This window comes from Heloderma suspectum, chromosome 4, assembly GCF_057233095.1.
Source record: "Heloderma suspectum isolate Gila_16-S chromosome 4, 16-S_ref, whole genome shotgun sequence".
NCBI classification, from domain to species: Eukaryota; Metazoa; Chordata; class Lepidosauria; order Squamata; family Helodermatidae; genus Heloderma; species Heloderma suspectum.
Genome location: NC_139461.1, coordinates 242,167,692 through 242,193,749, shown reverse-complemented (window position 1 = coordinate 242,193,749; position 26,058 = coordinate 242,167,692). Strand labels below are relative to the sequence as shown.

Genomic DNA, 26,058 nt, shown 5'->3' with positions numbered 1-26,058 from the left:
GGTGTGTTCCTCTATGGCTCTGAAAGGCATTCTAGTAAAAAGATAAATTTCCTCCTTGCGATCTCGGGCTTTGGGTGTTCCTTGTTCTGGGAAGGGATTTAAAGCTGTCTGCCAGACCCGTGGGCTGTTAAAACAAGACAGTGCCACAATGCTGAGCTCAGGCCTGCGAATTCCCCTCCTCCCCCTCCTTCTCCTGTTGCTCACCCCGATGAAGCTGAGCTGGTCCTTTACAGACGAGGACAAGAAGCTGATCGTGGACATGCACAACCAGTACCGTTCTCAGGTCTCTCCTCCAGCTGCAGACATGCTGAAACTGGTAAGTGAGCTGTGGACAGTCCCAGACTTTGCAGCAGCCTGGGAAATCAGAGGGTTTCCATCTCCATCTTGCTATGAACATGTCTTTTGGAATAGCAGCTTCTCTTGTGTGTTTTCATAAAAAGTTTCCTTTTCTTTGGAGCATATGATCTGACTGGTGAAATGAAGAAATGTGAGGCTGTTGAGATGTAACTGAATTCAGCAGCCAGAGAGATGATCTCTGTAGATCTGCCTCATGCTTCCTGCTGCACTTTACAAGACATACTGTATATTTGTCACAACCAATATGATATATTTGTGTGCAAGGTGTACTACACTGTTTTAAATTTCAGAGATCAGTTTCCTTAACTAGTTTGGGCTCTGTAGATACCTTGGCACTAAGCATTTTACTGGTACCTTTAAGTGGAAGGACCATCCACATTTTATCAGCATCCTGTTACGAATTGCTTAAGTTAAGGAAGGCAATGATGCTCAGCTACTATGTAAACTTAGGCAACTTTCCTCCCACCCGTATCTCTGTATGAAAAGCACATAGCTGAGCTGCTTGGATCCCGGTTCTAAACAGAGCATCTTTTGGGCTTCTACAGGTGGTGGTGTTGATTTGGGGGTGGGGGGAGAGCTGGCTACACATGTACAACTCATTAGTTGCAGGGGATACAAAGCAGACCTCTTACGTCTAGGTTGTGCTACTGTTGCAGGGAACTCAGCACTTAAACAGCAATTTGGCATTGCTGATGGAAAATGATTTTCTCTCCTCCTCCAGCTAGTAGCAGCACCATTAATGTTGAGGTCCTATATGTAACATGGTTATTTAGTTGTCACGGGCACCTATTGGATAGAATCATAGAATCATAGAATAGTAGAGTTGGAGGGGACCACTGAGTCCAACCCCCTGCTCAGTGCAGGAACACAAGTCAGAGCATCCCTGACAGAGGGCTGTCCAGCCTCATCTTGAATGCCTCCAGTGTGGGAGAGCCCACCACCTCCCTCGGTAATTGGTTCCATTGTCATATTGCTCTAACAGTCAGGAAGTTTCTCCTGATGTTCAGCCAGAATCTGGCTTCCTGTAACTTGAGCCCATTATTCCGTGCCTTCTGGGATGATCGAGAAGAGATCCTGGCCTTCCTCTCTGGGACAACCTTCCAAGTACTTGAAGAGCGCTATCCTATCTCCCCTCAGTCTTCTCTTCTCAAGGCTAAACATGCCCAGGTCTTTCAGTCTCTTTTCATAGGGCGTTGTTTCCAGTCCCCTGATTATCTTTGTTGCCCTCCTCTGAACCCTCTCCAGCTTGTCTGCATCCTTCTTAAAATGTTGTGCCCAGAACTGGACACAGTACTCCAGATGAGGCCTAACCAGTGCTGAGTAGAGGGGACCTGGTACTTCCCAGGATTTGGAAGCTATGCTTCTATTAATGCAGCCCAAAAGAGCATTGGCCTTTTTTGCAGCCACATCACATTGTTGGCTCATATTCAGCTTGTGATCTACAACAACTCCAAGTTCCTTCTCGCTTGTAGTGTTGTTGAGCCACGTATCCCCCATCTTGTAACTGTGCATTTGATTTCTTTTTCCTAGGTGCAGAACTTGGCATTTATCCCTATTAAATTTCATTCTGTTGTTTTCTGCCCAGTGCTCCAGCCTATCAAGATTACCTTGAATTTTGTTTCTGTCTTCCAAAGTATTAGCTATCCTGCCCAATTTTGTGTCATCTGCAAATCTGATCAGCATTCCCTGCACCTCCTCCTCCAAGTCATTAATAAAAATGTTGCCTGTGACATCACTGATGAGGTGAATAATCCACCTGCCCATCATGCCTGCAAAAAATGTTTGTATTTTTTAAAAGGTTTATTTTGCTTGGGTTTTTTTCTACCCCAGGCTGACTGGAGGAGAAAAAATGCCACCCCCCGGGCATTCCCCCCCCCCCCGCCTTTGAGATTATCATTCAGGTGTGTTTCGGCTCAGGCATGCAAAAATAGTTCTCTGCCTGCCTGGGGTTGAAGATGGAGCACCTCACTGGCACCTGCACAATTTTTAGATGGAGGACACTAGAGGGGGTTGTGTGTGTGCAGTGGAGACAGGCTGATCTGGCTGGGACATTAAGTGGCTGTGACTGGACTGCAGCTTCCCATTCTAAATCCGAGTCCTGCCTCTTTAAACTGGAGCCAGCGGAACAGAGAATCTGACTTCATTGATGGATGGAGAGCATTGGGCAGGCATGAGCGAGGTGAGAGAAAAATTGGGATTTTTCTTTCTTTTTGGGAGGACAGAGGAGAAATTAGCTGTTTAGAGGTAAATTAATTGAAGTAGAATTGATTTGGGTGGAATCTGATTGGGAAATTAATCCGGGGGAAATTGAAGGGGAAATCTTTTTTTTTTTTTTTAATGTTTGAGGTTGAGACCGCACCTGCCTCGTACTTTTCATGGCCTTCAACAAGTCACTTGCATCTATCTTGTCCAGCACTCTGTTGCCAAAAGCTAAAGTAGATGTGGGAGTTCTTTTAACAGGTCTTGTGGGTTGTTTGTCTTTCCTAGATGTAAAATCAGATTGCAGAGGAAATCGATCAGGGCTGCTGCGCTTGGGAGTGCTTGCAAGTACCAGATTTAAATTCTCCCACCCTCACGGATGGTATTAGCCACAGAGGGAGGAAAATGCAGGTATGCCACCCCCATGGCACCTGCCTTTAAGTGCCATGGGGAACTTGGGACTCCCCCAAGTGCCCTGGGGGACTAATCCATTGGGATCTCCCACAAAGCCTCTAGGATGGCCTCAACAGTGGCCAGTCAAATGCTTCTGTGATGCTTTCAGTCAGGACATGGGGACATAGGCACACAGGAAGCTGCCTTATACTGTGTCATCCCGTTGGGCCATCTAGCTCAGTATTGTCGACACTGACTGGCAGCAGCTCCCCAGGGTTTCAGGCAGGAATTTTTCCAGGCCTACCTGGAGATGCCGGGGATTGAACCTGGGACCTTCTGCATGCCAAGCAGGTGCTCTACCACTGAGCTACGGCCTCTCCCCAACAGCACTCGACTGTTGTTTGTCCAGAGGCATCTGGTATTGAGAAGGCTACTGCCATGGCTGACAGGTGGTGCTGAGAAGTGACGCAGACTGGTAGTGCTTCTGTGGGTGGAGTAGGTAGAAGGAGCTTTGAGGAGGTGGAGTCAAGGTGATAAGAATGTCTTGGCAGGGTGGGTGGGACTTCTAGCAGCCCCGCTTCTTGGAAGCACCGCCTGCCCTCCTTATGGTGCAATTTCATGTACAGACTGGGTTGATTAAAAAAAAAAGAAAAAAGATGAGACTAGAGATGGGTGAGCAAACAATGTTTGAAATCACGAGGATTCTCTGGTGCTTGTCTTGAGCCTGATTCTCGTTCACATTTGTGATTACTGCTCACTTTGCACGAATGGGAGATTTGCACAAGTCTCCCCAAATTTCTACAAATTCCCTAATTTGTGCAAATTTCCTCCATAGAATAAAGCAGTGCTGATTCAGTCTACAGAGGAAATGTGTACAAATTAGGAAATTTGTGCAGTTTTAACTGGGAATCTGGAATGAGATGAACATGAGCATGTCTTTAACAATTTGTAAATATTTTCGGCTCACACTTATGTTTGGGGCTTCAGATGGAGCACGCTAGCATACTTTGCAAGCAAAACCAACATTCTCATACATCCCTTGATGAGACACATTCGCTGTGAGCGATAAGCAATCAGAGGATGAGTGGTGGCCAGCCCTAACCAGATTTATCACTTCTCAGCATCCCTATGATAGGATGGAAGGATACATAATGAGTGATCATATGATAGATAACTCTTGATCACGGTTTCTTGTTACTAAGTGATCACGGCAATGATCATATGATAACTTCAGGAACAAATATCCTTAGTTCCTTGCTTTTTTGTTTGGCTTGTTGAACCATATTAGCATGGGGCAGATTCACACATGTGTGGGAGTTTACTACATCTTTAGCCACTCAGGCTGCTATCCTATATCCACTTACCTGAGAGTAAGCCCTGTTTAACACAATGGGACGTATTTCTAAATAGACAGGTGTAGGATTGCACTGTCAATAAGTCATAGCTGAATATATGAACCCCCCCCTTGAAAAAGATTGTACTTGTAATGACAGCCATTACTCAATGCTTTAGTCAATGAGCAATGAACGTGCATCCATGAACTCCCTCTCTAAGCATGAGACTGTAGGTGAGAGCCAGTGTGATGTACTTGTTAGAGAGTTGGAATGGGGAGACCCAGGTTCAAATCCCCACTCAGTCATGAAGCTCATTGGGTGACCTTGGGCCTGTCACCCTCTCTCAACCTAACCTACCTTGCAGGGTTGTAGTATGGATAAAATGGGAGAGGACACCACCTTGAGCTCTTTGGAGGAAAAGTGGGATATAAATCAAATAAATAGGTGCAATATGAGTAAGAAATTTAACACCAAGTACTATTTGGAAAAATGAATTTTAGACAGATGCTGTTGTATGTATTATTTTCTCCTTCCTTTAAAAAATTAGTAAACTGTCCCTCATCCGCAAGTGATCCCAGGGTGGTGTATACATAATGTTATAAAAATAAATATAATATAATATTAGCATATTTTATATGATTCCACACAAATTATGGCATATTTTATGTGTTTCCGCTTCCACATACAAGCCTCTCTTAAAAACACATTTGATGTGCATTATAAGCCTTGGGATATCTAGGCCAGCACTCTTACTGTATTTAATTTTAATTTCACTTTTATCCCTCACTCTCCCTGTATTAATCATTGCAAGGTTCTCTGGTACATATGTTTTGTTCTGAAAGGTTCTAATTTTTTTCTTCATGAATACTGAATTTCTTTAAGTGCAGTAGTGTGTCACACATGTTACATCTGATAGTGAAAAGAGGCTGGAGCTTCAGTCCAGATGGTGAAGTACTCAGTTACAGGACGCTGACCAAGTCAGGTTTAGCTTTTACTAAAAGAAGTTAGCAGCTGAAATCAACTCTGTGGCGAATGGCTGTATGAGTGCAATTTAAACATGAAAAGGCTCTGATAATGGAGGAGGAGAAGCGGTACAATAACCAGTAGGAGAGCTAAGGTAAGACTTCCGTGAAGACCAGTTGCACAAAGGGCTATACCCCTTCAGTGAGGAATGTGCTCCTGCATGAAAAGGACAGGAAGTGGAGCGCAAGCAGTGATGCAACATGGTGTGGAGTCTTGCACTCCCTTCAGTGACTTTCTGCACTACAGTTAACCCCCCAAGAGCTCAAAGCAGTCAACAGCAAGAAATTTTAAATGAGCGACTATCAATAAAGCAATAAATAAGCAGACAGTATAATCAGCAGAAAGATCATGGTCAGCCATCAATATTCAAAATCCTTCTAAAAAAGCAACATTTAACTAGGCAGTGGAACTATTGGCCCAGTGGCACAGTGGGACTAGAGAGGTCCAGCCTCTTGTACCCCCCCCACCTGCTACCCCTCAGTTGGCGGAAGGGTGAGACGGGACACAGAGCAGGTCTTTTGACATTGACCCAAGGGCATGGGAGCAAACATATGAGAGGAGGCAGACTGTTAAGCAGGCTATGAGTCATTTAGAGCAGAGGTGGACAACTTGTGGCCCTCCGGATGTTTTGGCATACAACTCCCATCATCGTTAGTCAGCATAGCCAATGGTGAGGGATGATGGGAGTTGTATGCCAAAACATCTGGAAGCCCACAGGTTGCCCACACTTGGTTTAGAGTTCAAAGGTAAGAAGCAGCACCTTGGATTTAGTTAGAACATGAATAGGTAACCAATGCAGATTACTAGATTCCTTCTTGGATAATATGCCTCATCTGGCCAGCTAGGGGTAACTATCTGGCGGCAGCATTTTGTGAAACTGTGAAAAACTACAAGTCTAGATGGATCCTTTGGCCAGAGCAAAATTTTGCAGCTGGGATGTATATGTTTTGTTTCACTTCTGGTCTAAAGAATGGAAAAGACCTGCTCATTTTGAGAGCCTGTTTCAAACTGAAGGGCCTTGTATCAGGTGGGCCATAGGAGTATTGCATTCAATTACACTTGCAGTACAGGTGAGGAAGATGCTGGTTGCTGCTATCTAAATGGACTACTTGGGTCAGCCCAGGTTGCATAGCAATCATGGAGACTAAACAGTTGCCTATAGTGCCACTTCCTATGCTAGATGGTACCAATTTCCTAGATGTACCTTTGCCCACTTCCTGTGAGGCACTCCTGATTCTAAGGAAGCTACCTTCTGGAAATGCTCCTTTCCTCAGTCCAAAATGTGGGTGCTAAAGAATTCTTCAAATGCTTCAGGGTTAATTTGTTTTAGAACAGGGCTTATGGTCAGTTTCTCTTGTTACCAATTCCCCCTCTGAAGTCATGCTTTTCACTTTTGTTTAGGTCAGCAGGCCTGGTTGCCATGGGAATACTTACATACATAAGAATATACATTAAGCGATGCTTGCCAAACCGTATTTTAATGGAACAAGAAATACAGCTGTTGGATCTCTGCTTATGGAGTCTGGCTCTGCACCACAAAAAAGGAATAATAAACCCAAGCTGGACCTGCTATTTCAGCTCCTCCCAAAGCCTATTCTCTGCCCTAGAGGGGGAATAATTATGTGTTCTACAGCCTGAACCTGTTCCTCTCCATCCTTTCAAAGGCACCTGATTCAGAATGGGTTTCCTAAAAAGGAAGGGAATTACTACACTGCAGACTTAAACTGGTTTAATAGTAATACCTTATCCCCAGAGAACCACAGGAACTAGGCCTGAAGCCCCCTGAATTTCATGGTTGCAAGTGGCTAAATAGGGGGCATTTCTCTGATACGGGGATTGGCACCAAAGGGGGATTTTCTCCATTGCTGACCATTGAACCTTTGAAGAACAGTCAGTATAGCACCCTTCATCAGTCATCCCTGTCCTTAACAATTTTTTAAAAATCATATGTTTGTTTCTTGTATTGCCAACCCCATTGGAGATGTGTTGTCAGGCAGAAAAGCAAGATATTATAAGATATAAATATTTTAAATAAATGCATAATGTCAGGATGGCTAGGTCAGAACCTTTCTTCCTGATGTCTAGTTTTCTATATGGAGGGTTTAAATGGACATCTATATAGTTTCCTGCCCCTAGGGTTGAGCATTCAATTATGCGAGCCAGTATTCTGCAGTGGTATAGCCTGAACATGGGTTTTAGTGAGAACTACGCCAAGAAGGTGTATGCAGATGTCAGCCTCTATCTCACTCTTTTCATCTGAGTTCAGGGTTTGGGGAGCAGCTGCAGCTATTGATACTCCAGCCTCAAATACTGCAAATAGGTTGTTTAACCCATAGTTAGTCATTATGTGCAAACTGGATCAGACTGTTTACTCCATTGTTCTAAGGATGAACTTCAGGATCAAAAGATGCAAAGGTGTAGTCTACATCTGCAGCAGAAAGGGGTAGGAACGAAGCGGTAGAGTTCTAATGGGACTTTTAATAAACAATCCTGCATTTATAAATTTTAATTTTAAAACTCCCATAGGTGAACTCTCAATCACAGTTCTTTAACCGAGGCCTAGGGCTTCATTACACGGAGCTTTTATCCTGCGACTGAGATTGTTCCTTCACGGACAATTTATATGAGGACAATTTATATGACGCAGAGACCCCGCCATGACCCTCCTGCACTAAATGCCCTTTGTTCCGTTTTTAAATAGATTGCACATAATGAGCTATCAAATTACCCCCTTGTGTTCTGCTTCAGTTTCCTCAGTCAAAAGCGTTAGAGCAGCAAGAAGAGGAGCGAGATCAATGAAAGATAATGGAAGACTCAGATAGGGGAGAAAGGAGGGGATGGGGGGAAGGAAGCGCGTGTAAAGGGAGTCAGCAGTGATCCCACATTTAAAACGGAAGCAGAAAGCCCCGTTTTAAATGCAGGATTTTAGGCTGCCCCTAGTCTACACTTGCAGTGGAATGAAGTGGTAGAGTTTTAAGGAATGGAATGTACCACTTTTGACTATATAAGCAGGGAAATCACATTTTTGGGATGCTCCCCTGTATAATCAACAAAGAAAACTAGCACAGCAAGACAGTGGCTCTGTTAGGTTTGAGGGGGCCCTGGGCAAGTTGCCCTCCTGCCTCCACCACCTTGCATATCACTCTGGCTGCTTAGCTGTTGCCCGGCTTTCCCTGGTGCTTTGCTGTCCTGCTTTTTTATCCCATACTCCCCTGCCCATTCCCCACTTCCCTGGTGCCCTGGTTGCTCTGCTCTCCTCTTTCCACTACCACAACCCACTTACCAGTTGGTGACAGCCCCTTTTTTCTTTTATAACATTTAGTCAGGTGGTTGCGCTGCTCAACAAAGTGCCTGTTGCCAAAGCTCCAGCTATGTTTGCCATCTTCATTTTCCCAGAGACACACTGGGGAAATGAAGATGGCAGGTGTGTCTGAAACCTCAGCAGGAGGCACTATGCTGCGTAAAGTGCCTGGCCAACCAAATATTAAGTAAGAAAAAGAAAGAAGGATGTTATGTGGCAACAGGTGTCAGCCCATCTGCTGCTACCATCTCCTTTGGAGGTTGTTTGGGGGTGCTCCAGGCTGTAGGATGTTTTTTTTCTTTCAATATGCAGAACCATTTAAATGTAGAAGCATTTTTAAAAAATATGTGGAAGCACTGCAGTCTGAAGCAGTACCCCAGTTTGGAGAGCTTCTTTTGGAGTTTTTCACAAACCTCCTTTGCTTTAACCACCCTAATAATTCGGTGTCATCAGCAAACGTGGTCACCTCACTGCTCATGACTAACTCCAGATAATTTATGAACAATTTTAAAATGACTGTTCCCAATACAGATCCTTTTGGAACCCCACTGTTTACATCCCCCCATTGCATGAACTGTCCATTTATTCCTACTCTCTGCTTTCAGTTCTTTAACCTGTTACCTGTCCATAAGAGGACCCCTCCTCCTATTTCATGACTGTTAAGTTTGCTCAGGAGTCTTTGGTGAGGGGCTTTGTCAAAATCCATTTGGAAGTCCAAATAAACAGTGTCTACCAGATCACCATTGTCTACGTGTTTATTGACAATGACAATTTTAAAAGATCAATGAAACTTATTTTTGCAGAAGCGATATTGATTCTTGTTCAGCAGGACATATCTGTCTATATGCTTGACAATTTTATCTTTAAAAACTTTTCCAGCAATTTACCCAGAACAGACATTAAGCTAACCTATAATTTCCTCGACATCCTTGTGCCCCCAATCTCTTTTAAAAAATTGGTGTTACATTGCCATACTCCAGTCCACTGGTACAGAAGCCGATCTTAGGGACATGTTACATTTTTTTTTGGAAGATCAGCAACTTCACATTTAAGTTATTTTAAGAACTCCCAGATAGATACTTTCTGGACTGGTGGTTTGCTTGTTTTTCAGTTTTGTCAATAAGGTGTAGAACTTCATCTCTTGTCACCACTATTTGCTTCAGTTCCTCAGACTCCCTTCCTGATAAAATCAATTCAGGCATAAGTATCTGCCCTATGTCTTTTGCTGTGAAGTGAAGACAGATGCAAAGAATTAATTCAGCTTCTCTGCATTTTCTTTTAGTACTTCTCCTTTGATAGTGTTATGTGCTTTGATTTAATCAGCCGTTTTCCTTCCTCATTAAAACCATTGTAACATTTAGATACCACCTATTTTATAATAGAATTACTTTGTGGAGCTTAAATCTCTCTTTAATATCCATCAAATAAAATATTAACACAGAGATTATTAAAATACAGTCTGGAAAATCCAAATAAATGAGGTAGAAATCCTGCTTGCACTGCTCCCTTGTGCCCCCCAAGAATGAGTATGCACTCTCTGTTCGTTTGTTGCCATTAAAAGTGGCTGATCAGAAGCTGGAACAGCTGGAGCAATAGAAGTGGAATAGGTGGCTGCTGCTTTCTAGAGCAGCCTTTCCCAATGTAGCCCGTCCAGATGTTTTGGTCTAAAATTCTCATCATCCCTGATCATTGGCTGTGCTGGTCAGGTCAGATGGAAGTTGTAGTCCAAACCATCTGGAGGGACTCACAATGGGGTAGGCTGTTCTAGTGTACCTCTCCTGCTTTCCTCCCCTCATTTGGTGATTGGGCAGAATAGGAAGTTGTGAAAACATCAAGTCAACGGAAGATCTCTGTAGGAGGTGAGCAATCTCACACAGGCTCTGGGGTCCTTGAATGCTGCCATCTGCATCCATTTGCTTATGAAACTGGGGAATGCAGGCCCAGGAGCCAAATTCAGCCCTCCTGGGTTGCCAGATGGCCATGGCCCCTTTCCTATGATGACTGATTGTTTGATGGTTTCCTGGCTTTTATGCAGTTTTTTCCTATTCTAAAAGGTTGGAATACCCTTCCTAAGGCTTAGTGACTGGCAGTAAGAGCTTGAAGCAAAAATATATTTCTGGTATTTCTGGCCCCATCCCACCCACTACTGGAATGTAGCCCTCAAGAGCTTCTCCGAAATGGAATTCAGCCCTCAGGCTAAAAGCGGTTGAACACCTCTGATATACAGTGATGGCACTGTATGCATCAATAAATACAATGATTTCAATCATACGTGTGAAAAAAGCCATAGCCATACAAATCTATTGAGAGCAACGGTGAAATTCCCACTTCTCAATCTGTATTGTGTGTTGTAGAACCCACCATGTGAATCCTGCCTATCATCTAGGACAGTGTTGAGTTCTACAAAATGATATGGCCAGAACAGGGTGGGAAATTCATCTCAGGGATGCTGATCTTGCGTCAAGTGTAACGTCTAGACTACTGTTGAGTCTCACACTTGGAAGTGGAGTAGAACCAGGACCATTTGTTGTGATTCCATCCAAGCAAACCGCTCCCTCCTCTTGACTAAATAGATGACACCACTCCACATTGCAAGCAGCCAAGTGGCTCACGTCAGGAAGTCGTCTTACTGTGTGTACTCCAAAATCTGTGAGTCAAGGCTCTGTGCCTTTGTTCGACTGTTTTGGATGGGAGCTCAGAGACACTGAAACCCTACCTTAAAAAAATAACCTGAGTTTGTATGGCAACGTTCTCGAAACACTCTCATACATAAAAGCACTTCTCCTTCCTGCTTAGCAACGGTGGCTAATGTAGCCTATGGAACCCAACTGGATATGAAGGGACTGTCTTTCACTACACTGGAGGGATCTCTTGGCAAGCAGCTGCTGGCCTCTGTTAAGTAACAAGCTTTCCAGATGTTTGCATTGGCTCCAGCATAGCACAGCTGTTAAACTGGGCATGGCTTTCTCTTCGCAGCAGGGAGGAGTTCAGCATATTTACTATCCATTGCTCTTCACAGGGTTGTAAGGGGGAGGGCGTTTTCTACCCAGCTTTGCTACTGGCCCCAGAACTGTTCTACATATTGTGCCAAATGAGGTGGTAGGCCGTGAGTCCTGGATGGGAGCCCTCTCCGTGATGTGCTAGCTTACTACATCTAGGAAGCATTTTCAAATGCTCCCCGGCTTAAAAAGCTTCCTGAAAGTAGTTAACTAGCCCATCAAGGCTACCGCTACGCTGGCCTTTTTTTTTTTGCTGGTGTGCTAATGTACTCCATGCCAAGAGGATTTTTTGCTCTCCCACTGCTGAAGCCTTAAAAATGCGATTTCCTGCCTGCAGTCTCTGGAGTAGCTGGTCCAGAATTTTACCACCGCATTCTGCATAATGACAGGCTGTATGTTTTAAACCAACCTGATTTACATTGATTGCCTTGTCTACTACTACTTACCACCACTACTGCAGCAACAACAGCAGAGCCTCAGTGTTGGCTACTTTAAATTCACATCTATTTATATATTAACTATATTTATTTGAGCACCATTTTTGGCAGAAAGGTGGGGCATAAATAAATAAATAAACAAAGAAACAAAGAAACAAACAAATATTTATATATAAATTTTGCCTTTGGCTAGAATTTGTAAAGGCAGCTATGGGTTTTTTTAGTGTCCCCTGTTCTCCAATAGCCAGAAACAATTATGGTTGTGCCTGCAAATGACTTGGGCCTCCCACGCATCTCTGAGCAAATTGGGAGGTAGGGTGCAATGATAGCTAATTGGGATGGGTAATATTTGAGGTACAAAGTGCTAATTATTTGCAGCTGAAGCTAGAAAAATGACCTAGATTCCTGACCCCCATTTTTATCTTGTGATGACAGCTGCTCACTTGTCCTGGGCAAAACACCAGGTCTGCCTGTTGCTAGGCAGGCCAGGGACTCTGACCAATTTTTAGTGGTGAGTATTCACTCCTTCAGTTGGCTTATACAAAAAGCCCTTCTGTGTGAGGATGACGTCCTCGTATGTTGTGATTTCAGAGCTGGGATCCAGACCTTGAAGCGTTTGCCAAAGACTATGCAAAAAAATGCATCTGGGAACACAACAAGGAGCGTGGTCAGCGCGGTGAGAACCTCTTTACCACGTCTGGAGACCTGGATGTGAAGACGGTAGTGGACGAGTGGTACAATGAGTACCAATATTATAATATGACCACCTTGACATGCAAAGAGGGGGAGATGTGTGGTCATTATACACAGGTATCCAATTATATCATTATGGGGGCTTAGGGCAAAGCCTAGGAAAAGGTACATTCTTGTGCCATTACTAAAATGAGCAGACTTCATAGTGATGGAGGGCATTTTGTGCAAAATGATACAGGGTAGAATACAGGGTATTTATTCTATGGCTAGAAGTCATAGGGTTTCTTGCTTTGAACGCTTTTACTCCTGGATTCAGTTTAAATTTACAGCCAAGATCACAGTCAATATGTCATTCCCATCTCCCGCACCTGTGGATATTCCTAGACAACAGGATTACACATTGTGAATGCTGCACTACTGCTGCGTATATAATATTCAGTCCTCATGCAGTAGATCGTGTTCCTCACAACGAGCTTCCGATGTCACAGCTGCTTCTCCAGGGAGTGGGAGTTTTCTTTCTGTTTTTCCCTTGAAAAGAGCATGGCAGTTAACAGCAGTGCTGATGTGCATTTTTAGGAAAGAAAAGCTCCTCTTTTATCAAGGAAAGAAAACTTTTAACAAAGTTTTAACAAAGGAACTTTTAACAATGAAAAAAAAACCCTTCTATTAACTCTAGGATCCAGACTAAGCCATGTTTTAGTCCCACTGAAATCAGCTGGGTAAATGAGTCACATCTACCTTACATCCCATTGGTTTTCGATGGGACTACAGTGTGACTAACATAGTCCAGATCCATCCCAATAGCTTCAGCCAGCGTTTGATGCTGGGGAAATACCAGTCCTTTCCCTATTAAAACTTCCCATTGATCCTGTCATCCTTGGCTACTGGAAAACTTGTTTGCCAACCCCTTTCCCTGCAAAAGCTTATGTTGCCATTGGTTAGGGCTGTGCAGGGACCCCCTGACCCACTTCAGAGGCTGATTCAGAGCTTCCAAATTATCCCCAACCTACTTCAGCCTGGTCCGGAGCTGGGCCAACCTGCTTCAGCCTCTGGATCCAAAGCGAGATCTGGACAGCCAAAACACGCCCCTCCCCAGCCAGCCGCACAAGCCCCACGCCCACCCCCTGCTCCACCATGTGAGCCCCCTGATCCTTACCTGGACCCGTGGGGAGTGCCTGCAGCCACTGCCATCTTGGAGGGAGTGGCCATTTTCCTTAAAAATGGCAACTCTTCTTCCGGTAGTTAAATGTTGCATACATTGCAGCTGTAAAGTGGCCTGATCCTGACCCACTCTGGAACTGGACCAAGTCGATCCGAATCACCCTGGTCTGCTTCGGGGTTCAGGATTTGTACTGAAGCAGTGTACAGAACTAGCCCTAGAGTAGGGTGCACTAACCCTAGAGCAGGGCAGCAGACAGTGACCCACTTCGCATGATCACTGCAACCCACAGTGACTTATTTAAGCATGTGTTACGATGTGTGCAGGGTGAATTTTGAATATGCAAGCCATGACTGCAGCTTGTTGTGACATTCGAACCTGGTGAGGATGGGTTGTTGGCATGGTTAGCACACCACCCAGAACCCATGGACTGTATTAGGGTTGTGGATGATTTGCTAACTATGCCAACAACCCACCTTCACCAGGTTCAGACATCAGGGCAAGCCACAGCTTGAATATTCAAAATGGCCACCCGCCCACACTGCAGCCCACCATGGCTTAAATAAGCCACGGTGGGCTGCCTGATCATGCGAACTGGCTCAGATGATGATGATGACTGGGAAAATATAATAGACCAAGGGTGGGGAACATGTACCCCTCCAAATGTTGGACTACAACTATCATCACTAACCATTGGTCATGCTGCCTGGAGTTGATGGGAATTGGAGTCCAACAACATCTGGAAGGCCACAGGTTCCCCACCTCTCTAGCAGACATACTTGGATGAACCGGGGGTGGTGGTGGTGGTGGTATATATGTAGTTTGTCACAAGTGATGTAGAATGGGTAATGGCAAAGTGTTGGCAGGTAATGGGGGAGAGAGGCAGGGTTGTACACAATCACCACTCAGCTAATGAAGAGAGGCAAGATTAAACACTGTTGCTAACCACATCACAACTGGACCACCACACCAGATGAGATGATAGTGCTACCCTGGGGCTTGGTCCAGAAGCTGCAGCTGGTGCCGAACGCAGTGGCAAGGCTGCTAACTGGGGCCTCTTTCCAACAGCATTACACCTTTGCTAAAAGAAAGGCACTGGCTTTCATTACATTACGAAGGATTCTGACTTAGAGGCGTTCAGTCATAATCGCACCGATGGTAGCTTTGCCCCATTGTCTTCTTAGCCAAGCACACACACCAAATGTCTATGGTCTAAGGATTAATGTAATAAATGTTATTCAGCCAACTGCACTGGCTGCCAATAAGCTACTGGGCCAACTTTAAGGTGTTGTTAACATACCTAAGGCCCTAAACAACTTGGGACCAGGTTACCTTAGGCATTGCCTCACCCCTTTTGTCCCTGCCTATCTCTGTGATCATCACAGGTAGCACTTTTGAGGGTGGCACATCCTCCTGAGCTTTGCCACATAAGCACGTGCAGTAGAGCTTTTAGTGTTACAGCACTCACCCTCTGGAATAGTTTACCAATTGATATTAGACAGCCCTTCATCTGATGTTTAGATGTCTTGTCAAGACCCGTCTCTTCACACAGGCTTTCCCTGAAATGTGACCCAGCCAGCTAAGGTCTGTAGCACACAATAGGGTGTGTAGTTTTACTGCAGATTAATATTTTTATTATTGTGTTGTTTTATTGTTATATTTGTTGTTTTGACAGCATTACATTTTATGTTCACTGCTTTGATACCTCTGTGGAAAGCAATGTACAAATTTGAGTAATTTAAAAAAAATAATTCACACCAGAAAGGACTGTAATATAATTGTGATGGAAGCTAAAAAAAAATCAAGAAAACCAGTACAAATGAGTATTTTTAAAAAACACAAAAAAACATGGGACAATGCGTATGAAAACCCAGGAATTCAATGGTTTGAGAGAGATATTGTCTGGATTCTGAGGAATATATGAGTGGAAAAATGGTATCAATACCAAGTAAAAGGCCAGTGTGGAGTCAGCTGCAGGAACTTTTTCTGTGTGGAATAACCAATAGAACTGGCTCTTTCCCTGTTGCTGTAGGTGGTCTGGGCAACCAGTGAGCGTGTTGGCTGTGGGACAGTGTTCTGTGAAACCCTGGAATTTCTGAATGATACAGACATGCACTTGGTAGTCTGCAACTATAAGCCCCCGTAAGTTTCTTTTTGCTGAGGCTGTGTTGGCTGGTGCTGTGGTATTCCAAATTTGAAGGATAATTCATGTTACATAGGAAGCTGGTTTATACCAGGTCAGGCCAATTGTTGTTTAGCTCAGTATACTGTCTACTCCAGAGGTAAGCAACTTGTCGGTGTCCATGAGCATTAATGCACCTCGGACACCTTTCTCGGTGCCCAACAAAGTGCTCTACCCTTTGCCCTTAAAACAACACATTTTCTTACTGGCAGCTTGGATTGCTGTGAAATAAGTTTCTGGTACTGAAAACTGTGGGTTCAAAGGAGTTGTTTAGTGTGGGGATTTAGATCCCACCTCTGCCTTGTCTTTTGGCCAGGTTACTTGTCCTTTGCCATACCTCAGATGGCAGTCATTTTGTGGTGGTGCCCAGGACAGTTTCTCAAATTGCCAAATGGTCCAAAAAGGTTGCCTACCCCGGTCTACTCTGATGGACAACAGCTTTCCAGGGCTTCTTTCATTTCACCTGGTGCTACCTGAGATTCTTTTAAGCTGAGATACCAGAATCAGAATCTGGGACTGTCTGCATGCAAAGCATCTGCTCGGCCACTTATACAGTCCCTCCCACCAGTTTCAGCAACTTTTTTTCACCCTCAGGCTGAGGCTGTAGCTGTGCAGGCCATTGCCCCCAAAAGAGAGGGAAAATCTGATAAACTAGAACTAATGAAACACACACACACACACACACACACACACAGAGGCACGCGCACACAGAGACACACTAATGTATAAGCTCAACAACAAATTAATGATAAAAAATTATCCTACTGAATGCAAAGCAACAGTTACTAGAAGGCTCCAATAGTTCATTTGAAGAAAAGCCTCTCTCTTGGCTTCTATAAAAGGTATGAAGACATCTTTTTTTTAATTTAGCTTTTTAAATTACGTAGCTGTTTTAATATTTTAGGGACCAACCCCATGCAGATAGACAGCTGCCTCCAAACTTGGAGGTAGGGATGTACGAAAGTCACTTACCCTTCCACGGATTATGTTCATGGTGGGGGGGGGGGGGAGGCGTTTCGTCCCTCCCCCCGGAATCCTCGACGGCCGGCTGTGCTCTGCGGCGGCTCCGCAGAGCAGCCGGCCAGGCCCAGGCCAGAGCTGTCTGCAGCTGGATTTCTGGCTGCGGAGGACTCTGGGTAACCCCCCCCAAAAAACGCGTACGCAAATGGCGGTGGCTACGGCCGCCGCCATTTGCGTTCCTTATTTTTCGCCGTCTTAGTTTACGTAAATATTTACATAGACTATTACGGCGAAAATAAAGGGGAACGCAAATAGCGTAGTGGGCGCTATTTGTGTCCCTTTTTGATTCGCCGTTTTAGCCTATGTAAATATTTACGTAGACTAAGACGGCGAAAAATAAGGAACGCAAATGGCAGCGGCTGTAGCTGCCGCCATTTGCGTACGCGTCTTTTTTTTTTTAACCCAGCCGTGATAGGCTAAGTAAGTCTTTACGTAGCCTATCACGTCTCTGTAAAAAACCCCAAAAAACCAACAAGACTGCAAATGGCGGTGGCAGCTGGTCGGAAGACCAGCCGCCAGAGCCTCCAGAGCCCGGAACATCCATCCCAGGTAAGTCTCGTCTTGGGGGGGATCCGCGGGGGGGGGGCAGGCCGTTCCACCATAGATTTCGGCGGGCCGAATGCACTGGCATTCGGCCTCACCGAGATCCATGGTAGAATTCTCTGACATCCCTACTTGGAGGTGACTGCCTATCCAATGCAGGGTGGGAAGAGCATGGAGGGGATCATCTCCTCCACACTCCAGCTGCCCTGCATTTGCAGCTAGAAGGCCAATTTCAGCTGTCTAGCCGTGGGACATTGGAGCGCAGGGTGGGGAGGCCGGACAACACATAGGAAGTCTCATACCGGCACTTCCACACTTCCCGCCCCTGGGAACGCCCCCTTTCCCCCCGTTCTGTGCTGCTCTACCGAGTGCTGAGCGTGAGGGCGATCCATCCCACCTATGAGGTGGCAGGGGAGAGGGAGGCCGTTCTCTAGGAACCAACCAATCCTATGGCCGTCTAGCCTCTGTCTAGCGGCCATAGGATTGCGCCCTTTATGTCTTACTGTTCTTAATGTTATAAGAATTCAGTCTCCCTCTCCAGGCTTCCTGCTCATTCGAGTGCAGATCTTGAGTGTTTGTACCTTGTGTTGGGTACCCGGGACAGATTAGGGATTCTGTTGGTGTACCGCCCACCCCGCTGCCCATCAGACTCCCTGCCTGAGCTGACGGAGGTGGTCTCGGACTTGGTGTTGAGGACCCCCAGGATGATGGTCCTGGGGGATCTCAACTTCCATGCCGAGGCCGCTGTATCCGGGGCGGCTCAGGACTTCATGGCCGCCATGACAACCATGGGGCTGTCCCAACATGTCATCGGCCCAACGCATATAAAAGGACACACGCTTGATCTGGTTTTCTCGACTGGGCAGGAGAATGGTGATCTGAAAGTGGAGGAATTAACATCTGTCCCTTTGTCATGGTCAGATCACTTCCTGCTGAGGTTTAGACTCATGGCGGCCTTTCCCCTCTGCAAGGGTGGGGGACCTATTAAAATGGTCCACCCCTGGAGATTAATGGATTCCGATGGATTCCAGAGGGCTCTGGGGGATTTTCCTGCTGGTATGGCTGGTGCTCCTGTCGAAGCCCAGGTCACTCTGTGGAATGCAGAGATGACTCGGGTGGTTGACACGATCGCGCCCAAGCGCCCTCTCCCTCTGAGCAGAGCCCGGCCAGCTCCTTGGTATACACCTGAGCTGAGGGCAATGAAGCAAGAGGGGAGACAGCTAGAATGCAAGTGGAGGAAAACTCGTGCTGAGTCTGGCCGAACACAGGTAAGAGCCCACTATCGAGCCTACTCTGTGGCGGTGAGGGTGGCAAAGAGACAGTTCTTTTCCACCAGCATTGCATCTTCTCAGTGTCATCCAGCGGAGCTTTTCCGAGTGGTTCGTGGCCTGTTACATTCTGGGCCAGGGAGAGAGACGGTGGAACCCTCGGTAGCATGCTGTGATGAGTTTGCACGGCACTTTGAGGATAAAGTCGCTCAGATTCGTCATGAATCGGACACCACCATTAATGCAGTTCCATTGGTAGAGGTGTTCAGAGCACCGTCTGGTCCAGTTTTATTGGATGAGTTTCAGTTACTGAGGCCTGAGGATGAGGACAAGGTGCTTGGCCAAGTCCGATCGACCACTTGTGTGCTTGACCCTTGCCCTTCATGGCTTATTAAATCAAACAAGGAGGGGTTGTCCGGCTGGGTCCAGGAGGTTGTAAATTCCTCCTTGAGAGAGGGAGTGGTGCCTGCCGCTTTAAAAGAGGCAGTAATTAGACCACTCCTGAAAAAGCCTAACCTGGACCCAGAGGATGTTAACAATTATAGGCCAGTGGCCAACATCCCGTTCCTGGGCAAGGTGCTTGAGCGGGTGGTTGTAGGACAGCTCCAGGCACTCTTGAATGAAACGGATTATCTAGATCCATTTCAATCGGGCTTCAGGCCTGGTTTTGGAATGGAAACTGCCTTGGTCGCTCTGTGGGATGACCTCTGCCGGGAGAGGGACAGGGGGAGTGCGACCCTGTTGATTCTCCTGGACCTCTCAGCGGCTTTCGATACCATCGACCATGGTATCCTTCTGGATAAGTTGTCTGGGTTAGGAGATGGAGGCACTGCACTACAGTGGTTCTGCTCCTACTTGGATGGCCGATTCCAGAAGGTGGTGCTGGGGGATTATTGCTCTGTGCCATGGCAATTGTGCCATGGGGTTCCAGAGGGCTGTATTTTATCCCCCATGCTGTTTAACATCTACATGAAACCGCTGGGGGAGGTTATCTGGAGGTGTGGGCTGAGGTGCCATCAATATGCAGATGACACCCAGCTCTACCTCTGTTTCTTATCAAAACCAGGTGAGGCAGTGGCTGTTCTGAATCAGTGCCTGGGCACGGTAATGGACTGGATGAGGGCTAATAAACTGAAACTCAATCCAGACAAGATGGAGGTACTGTTAGTGGGTGGTTCATCTGCCCGGCTAGGTGATATTCAACCTGTTCTGGAGGGGGTTGCACTCCCCCTAAAGGATCAGGTTCGTAGTTTGGGGGTGCTCTTGGATCCAGAACTGTCACTTGAGGCACAGGTGAACTCAGTGGCACGGAGCACTTTTTATCAGCTTAGGCTGGTATACCAACTACGCCCTTATCTGGACAGAGATAGCCTAGCTACAGTTATCCATGCTCTGATAACTTCTTGTCTGGATTACTGCAATGTGTTATACGTGGGGCTGCCTTTGAAAACGGTCCGGAAACTTCAGCTGGTCCAAAATAGGGCAGCAAGATTGTTAACAGGGACTGGCCTGCGAGCTCATATTACGCCAGTACTTTTCCAGCTGCACTGGCTGCCAGTCCATTTCCAGGCCCGATTCAAAGTGCTGGTGTTAACATTCAAAGCCCTTAACGGCTTGGGGCCAGGTTACCTGAAGGATCGCCTCCTCCCATATGTGCCTGCCCGGACCTTAAGATCATCATCAGCAGCCCTTCTCTGTGAGCCCCCGCCAAAGGAAGTGAGGCGAGCGGCTACCAGGAGGAGGGCTTTTTCTGTTGTGGTTCCCCAGCTCTGGAATGAGCTCCCTAGTGAGGTTCGCCTGGCACCTACATTGTATTCCTTTCGGCGCCAGGTGAAGACCTTTTTATTTTCCCAGGCATTTTAGCATTTTAGCTTTCTAAATTTTTATCTTTGCTGTTTTAAATCTGTATTTTAAACTCCTGCACTGCTGCTAGGTTTTATTGTGGTTGTATTGTTATATTGTGGTTTTAATGTTCTATATATTTTAAATTGTTTTATTGTGTGTTGTTTGGTTTTAATTTTTGTGAACCGCCCAGAGAGCTTCGGCTATTGGGCGGTATAGAAATGAAATAAATAAATAAATAAAGTTCCTGTTTTTTAACATTTTGTTACAGTTTTATTGTTTTAAATTGTTGTAACAACGCCTTGATGGCTTTTTAGCAAATTAGGTGGTATATTAATATTAATAATAATAATAATATACAACTACTACTACTACTACTACTACTGTCTTGCTTTCTTGTACTGACTAAAGTTCCACAGCTGTTGAGGTAGCAGTCAGTTCTGCTGTGGGATAAACCATTCCACAACACAAGGCACTTGTTTAAGGAAGAACAATGTGACACAGAGAAGTCCAGCAATAGTGTTGCTCCTGATGAAGTGTAGATACCAATATTGTGATTGCAAAGGTGTCTGTTTTGCATTTCAGAATGCATGACAACTGTTGTGTGTCCAATGTGTAAACAATTTGCACTGCACTACAGAATGGGCTACTTGTTTGCTTCTTGGCAGATCTCCACTGTGCTAGTGACCTGTGAATTACACACTAATACAAACAGGGTATATGCAAATAAATCCTCCTTGCCAATTGTTAAATGATTATGGGAAGGGAACAGATTCCAAGAAAGGTCTCATATACACAACCAAATAGAACAGGATAGTCCTGGTGCTTTTTTTCCTTTGCCTTTCAACAGACGTAAATAAGAGAAAATGCAAGTTCAGTTAACAAGATTGCCACAACTGATAATCAAAGGCATTAGTTCCTATATTCAAGAAGCAGTGTGTCTCTGGTGTTATTGTGAGCATCTCTGCGTCAGCCTAAAATCCTGCATTTAAAATGGGGCTGTCTGATTCCGTTTTAAATGCAGGATCACGACGACTCCCTTTTTCACGTGCTTCCTTTCCCGGCTCCCCTTTCCCCATCCTTCTCCCCATATCTTAGTCTTCCATATCATTCATTTATTTCACTCCTCTTCTTGCTGCTTTTCCTCTTTTCACGGAGGGAACTCAAGCGGAACACAACGGGGTAATTTGATAGCTCATTATCTGTGATCTATTTAAAAACGGAACAAAGGGCATTTAGTGCAGGAGACGTCCTGAAGGCTCACAGCATCATCTAAAGAGCCTGCAAAGGTCCATGACTGAGCCATCTCAATAGCAGGATAAAAGCTCCTTGTGAAGGAGCCCTGTGTTACATATATTGCGTAACAGTTACTCATGCACAATACTACCGATAATTACTGCTAATAACTGCTAGCATTTAATTTTTATTCATCAAATATGGGTTAATAGTTCTGGTTGATAAATATATCAGACCATGGGGAAAAGGAATTTCCTTATACATCCATTTTAGGAATCAACCTTATCTGAACTACAGTTACTCAGTATCAGTTTTAGGATTAGTTCAAATGGCTACAGAGCTGTGATATTGCCAATTCTGAAAATGGGGTCAAATTGTTCAGCATGTTCCCTGTGTTCTTTGTTCCTAACTTTAACTCTCTTTAAAATGGGGATAATTGGCATGATTCACTTCTCAAAATAGTGTAACCTTAAAGATTTTAGAACAATTGTCCTTTGACTCTGTCAGCCTGAATCCTGGAGAAAATATTGTACTCAATTTAATTATTATTTTTATTTCAATTAAATCTAAGAATTCAATTTAATTTAGTTCAAATTAAATGTAAATATTTCATTTAAGCATTTAATTACTTTTTAATGTATACATTCATAGGTATATAGATTTATACCCCACTTCCTACTATTCAAAGCAGCTAACTTCCAAATAAAAATACACCCTCCCTACATATATTTAAACAATCAGAATACAAAATCATATTCTAAAACCTTTGATGTACTAGGTAAAAGATCAAACCTATGTTATGGGCTATCTTTAAAGTCCTATCTGATTAGAGAGGTTTTTTGTTTTGTTTGTGTTTTACAATCCTTCTAGATGGTTGCAGAGTCAGGCTTAAGTTGGCCTCTCTGTGTAAATTATTCCAGTGTCAGGAGTACATCAGAGAAGGCGCCCTTCTGTTTCCTAATAGATCGTACATTTTGAAATGCAGAAAGATGTAACTGAGTAAGGTCTCCCTGGCAGATCTTGATTGGTGGGTGGGGCTCATATTGGGAAATGTACCAGGATGGTCCATGCAAGCCATTGCTGTTAATGTTTTGGAATATTTCATATAAGATGGTAAATGGCTGGAAATTATTAAAAAAAGAAACTTACAAAAAATGTGACAAACAAGAAGGAGAAGAGAGGCCCAATTAAAAATGGATAGGTCAACTAATCCTTTCGATCTTCTTTCGAGGTGTTTAGATCCATGATTCCACAAATGGAGATATGAAATGGTTTGTCTTTGGGAAGTGTGATGGGGAAAACAGTTAAGGACAGGGACAAGCTGAAGGTGAAAATTGTACCCAAGGAGGGAGCAGAAATGGGAGAACAGGGGCAACTCCTCTACAAGGAAGCCACTGCATAAATGGACTGCACATTACATGGAAAAAGCAAGAGGCAGAATGCGAGGAAAGTGGTACGTGTGCAGTGCTGAAGGAGACACGGAAAAGGGAATTGTTGTTGTTCAGTTGTTAAGTCGTGTCCGGCTCTTCATGATCCCATGGACCATAGCACGCCAGGCCTTCCTGTCCTGCACTCTCTCCCGGAGTGTGCTCAAATTCATATTCATTGCATCGGTGATGCTATCTAGCCATCTCATCCTCTGCCATCCCCTTCTCCTTTTGCCTTCGATCTTTCCCAGCATCAGGGTCTTTTCCAGTGAGTTTTCTCTTCACATTAGGTGGCCAAAATATTTGAGCTTCAGCTTCAGCATCTGTCCTTCCAATGAGCAGTCAGGGTTGATTTCCTTTAGGATTGACTGATTTGACCTCTTTGCAGTCCGGGGGATTCGTAAGAGTCTTGTCCAGCACCACAGTTCGAAAGCATCGATTCTTCGGCGCTCAGCCTTCCTTATATTCCAGCTCTCACAGCCATACGTTACTACTGGGAAAACCATAGCTTTGATTATGCGGACCTTTGTCGGCAAGGTGATGTCTCTGCTTCTTACTATGCTGTCTAGGTTTGCCATAGCTTTCCTCCCAAGGAGCAAGCGTCTTTTAATTTCATGGCTACAGTCACCGTCTGTGGTGATTTTGGAGTCCAAGAAAATAAAATCTGTCACTGCTTCCATTTCTTCCCCTTCTATATGCCAGGAAGTGATGGGGCCAGATGCCATGGTCTTAGTTTTTTTAATGTTGAGTTTCAAACCAGCTTTAGCACTCTCCACTTTCACCCTCAACAAGAGGCTCTTGAGATCCTCTTCACTTTCTGCCATTAGGGTGGTATCATCTGCGTATCTGAGGTTGTTGATCATTCTCCCGGCAATCTTAATTCTGACCTGTGATTCATCCAACCCGGCGTTTCTCATGATATACTCTGCATATAAGTTAAATAAGCAGGGTGACAATATGCAGCCTTGTCATACTCCTTTCCCAATTTTGAACCAATCGGTTGTTCCATGTTCTTAGTGTTCTTACTGTTGCTTCTTGACCCTTGTACAGGTTTCTCAGGAGACAGGTAAGGTGGTCTGGTACTCCCATCTCTTTAAGAATTTGCCACAGTTTGTTGTGATCCACACAATCAAAGGCTTTAGCGTAGTCAATGAAGCAGAAATAGATGTTTTTCTGGAGTTCTCTTGCTTTCTCCATGATCCAGCAAATGTTGGCAATTTGATCTCTAGTTCCTCTGCCTCTTCGAAAACCAGCTTGTACTTCCGGTAGTTCTCGGTTCACATACTGCTGAAGCCTAGCTTGTAGGATTTTGAGCATCACCTTGCTGGCATGTGAAATGAGCACAATTGTGCGGTAGTTTGAACACTCTTTGGCATTGCCCTTCTTTGGAATTGGAATGTAAACTGATCTTTTCCAGTCTTGTGGCCACTGTTGAGTGTTCCAAATTTGTTGGCATATTGAGTGCAGCACTTTAACAGCATCATCTTTTAGGATTTTAAATAGCTCACCTGGAATACTGTCATCCAGAGGGAATTACTCAGCGGTAAACAGTGGCGGCCAGTGGCTCCAATTTTGGTGGGGCTGTAAATCCATTCCAGTTTTCAGTCAGAAACAGCCAGAACTCTAAAGGAGCTATCCAATGTATTTTGGGGATAGGGTACAGCATCTTAGATAGCCCCTTCAGAGTTCTGGCAGTTTCTGACTGAAACCTGGAATGGATTTACAGCCCCACCACAATTGGAGTCACCAGCCTCTACTGTCAGTAAGCTAAGAGACAAAGCCGTTCTTGATGAAGACGAACTCATCAAACTCCTCCTCCTGCATGGAGGAATTGGATGAATTAAAGGTGGAGTTTAAAGGGAGAGGGAGAGAGAGAGAGAGAGAGAGAGAGAGCGAGCTACCTAGCCAAGTGGAACAGGAGGAAAGAACTAAGCAACTGCCCATCTTCTTCTGAATGCCTTCTTGTTGTAAAATTCCTGATACTAAATGGTCCCAAACAGGCAGTGGACAGCTGATGTTGGGAGTCAGCTCAGGCAGCCTCCGTCACTGGTTGGTATGTGCTAGTGCAGTTGGGCTGGCCACATTCCATAGCTCAGGTGAAGCTAGAAGATAGTTAACTACCTGCTGGATGGAAGTATGCCCAGGAAAAAGCTCTCCTTCTCCAGGGAAATGCCTTGTTATCTGAGTCACATGTGGGTCTTTTAATCCCTAGGGGGAATGTGAAGGGACATAAACCATACAAGGAAGGGGCTCGGTGTTCCATGTGCCCAGATGGCTATTCCTGTAAGAACTCTCTCTGTGGTAAGTGAATAGACCTAGAGGAGTCAGTGCCTCCCATGTGAATGCAGGTCAGTTTAGTCAAACCTCTTCTTCCACGGAGGGAGGAGTAAGCTGCTTCTTCCCTTTGTTTTGTGGCTTTGCTAAGGATGGAAAAAGATGTTTGAAGGAACTGTTTCCCTTCCAGATGCAAACACCAGTCCCCTGTCACCAGTCACCCAACAGACACAAGGGGGCTGTTCACACAACATGCTAATGCACACACAGTGGTTGAGGATGGGTTGTTTTGAACTGTGGATTGTTTGTTGAACCGTGGGTTAGTGTGTTGTCTGAATGCAGGCAGGGTGGCTTGTTAACCATGCAGTGTG

At 44.9% G+C, this 26,058-nt stretch overlaps 1 protein-coding gene and 1 long non-coding RNA gene across 2 annotated transcripts in view; one reads left to right on the top strand and one right to left on the bottom strand.

Moving 5' to 3' along the window:
* Positions 1–132: 132 nt before the first annotated feature.
* Positions 133–26,058, top strand: part of PI16 (peptidase inhibitor 16) — a 31,097-nt gene continuing 5,171 nt past the window's right edge. Inside the window, exons 1-4 of the mRNA XM_084852952.1 lie at positions 133–316; positions 12,635–12,853; positions 15,928–16,037; positions 25,626–25,714. Coding sequence (XP_084709078.1) covers positions 149–316; positions 12,635–12,853; positions 15,928–16,037; positions 25,626–25,714 — 586 coding nt within the window. The 5' untranslated portion in view covers positions 133–148. The remainder of the gene's footprint in view (positions 317–12,634; positions 12,854–15,927; positions 16,038–25,625; positions 25,715–26,058) is intronic.
* The window catches only part of LOC146348383 (uncharacterized), a 68,122-nt gene continuing 55,087 nt past the window's right edge, over positions 13,024–26,058 (bottom strand). Inside the window, exon 4 of the long non-coding RNA XR_014790606.1 lies at positions 13,024–13,264. This is a non-coding gene — a long non-coding RNA (uncharacterized LOC146348383). The remainder of the gene's footprint in view (positions 13,265–26,058) is intronic.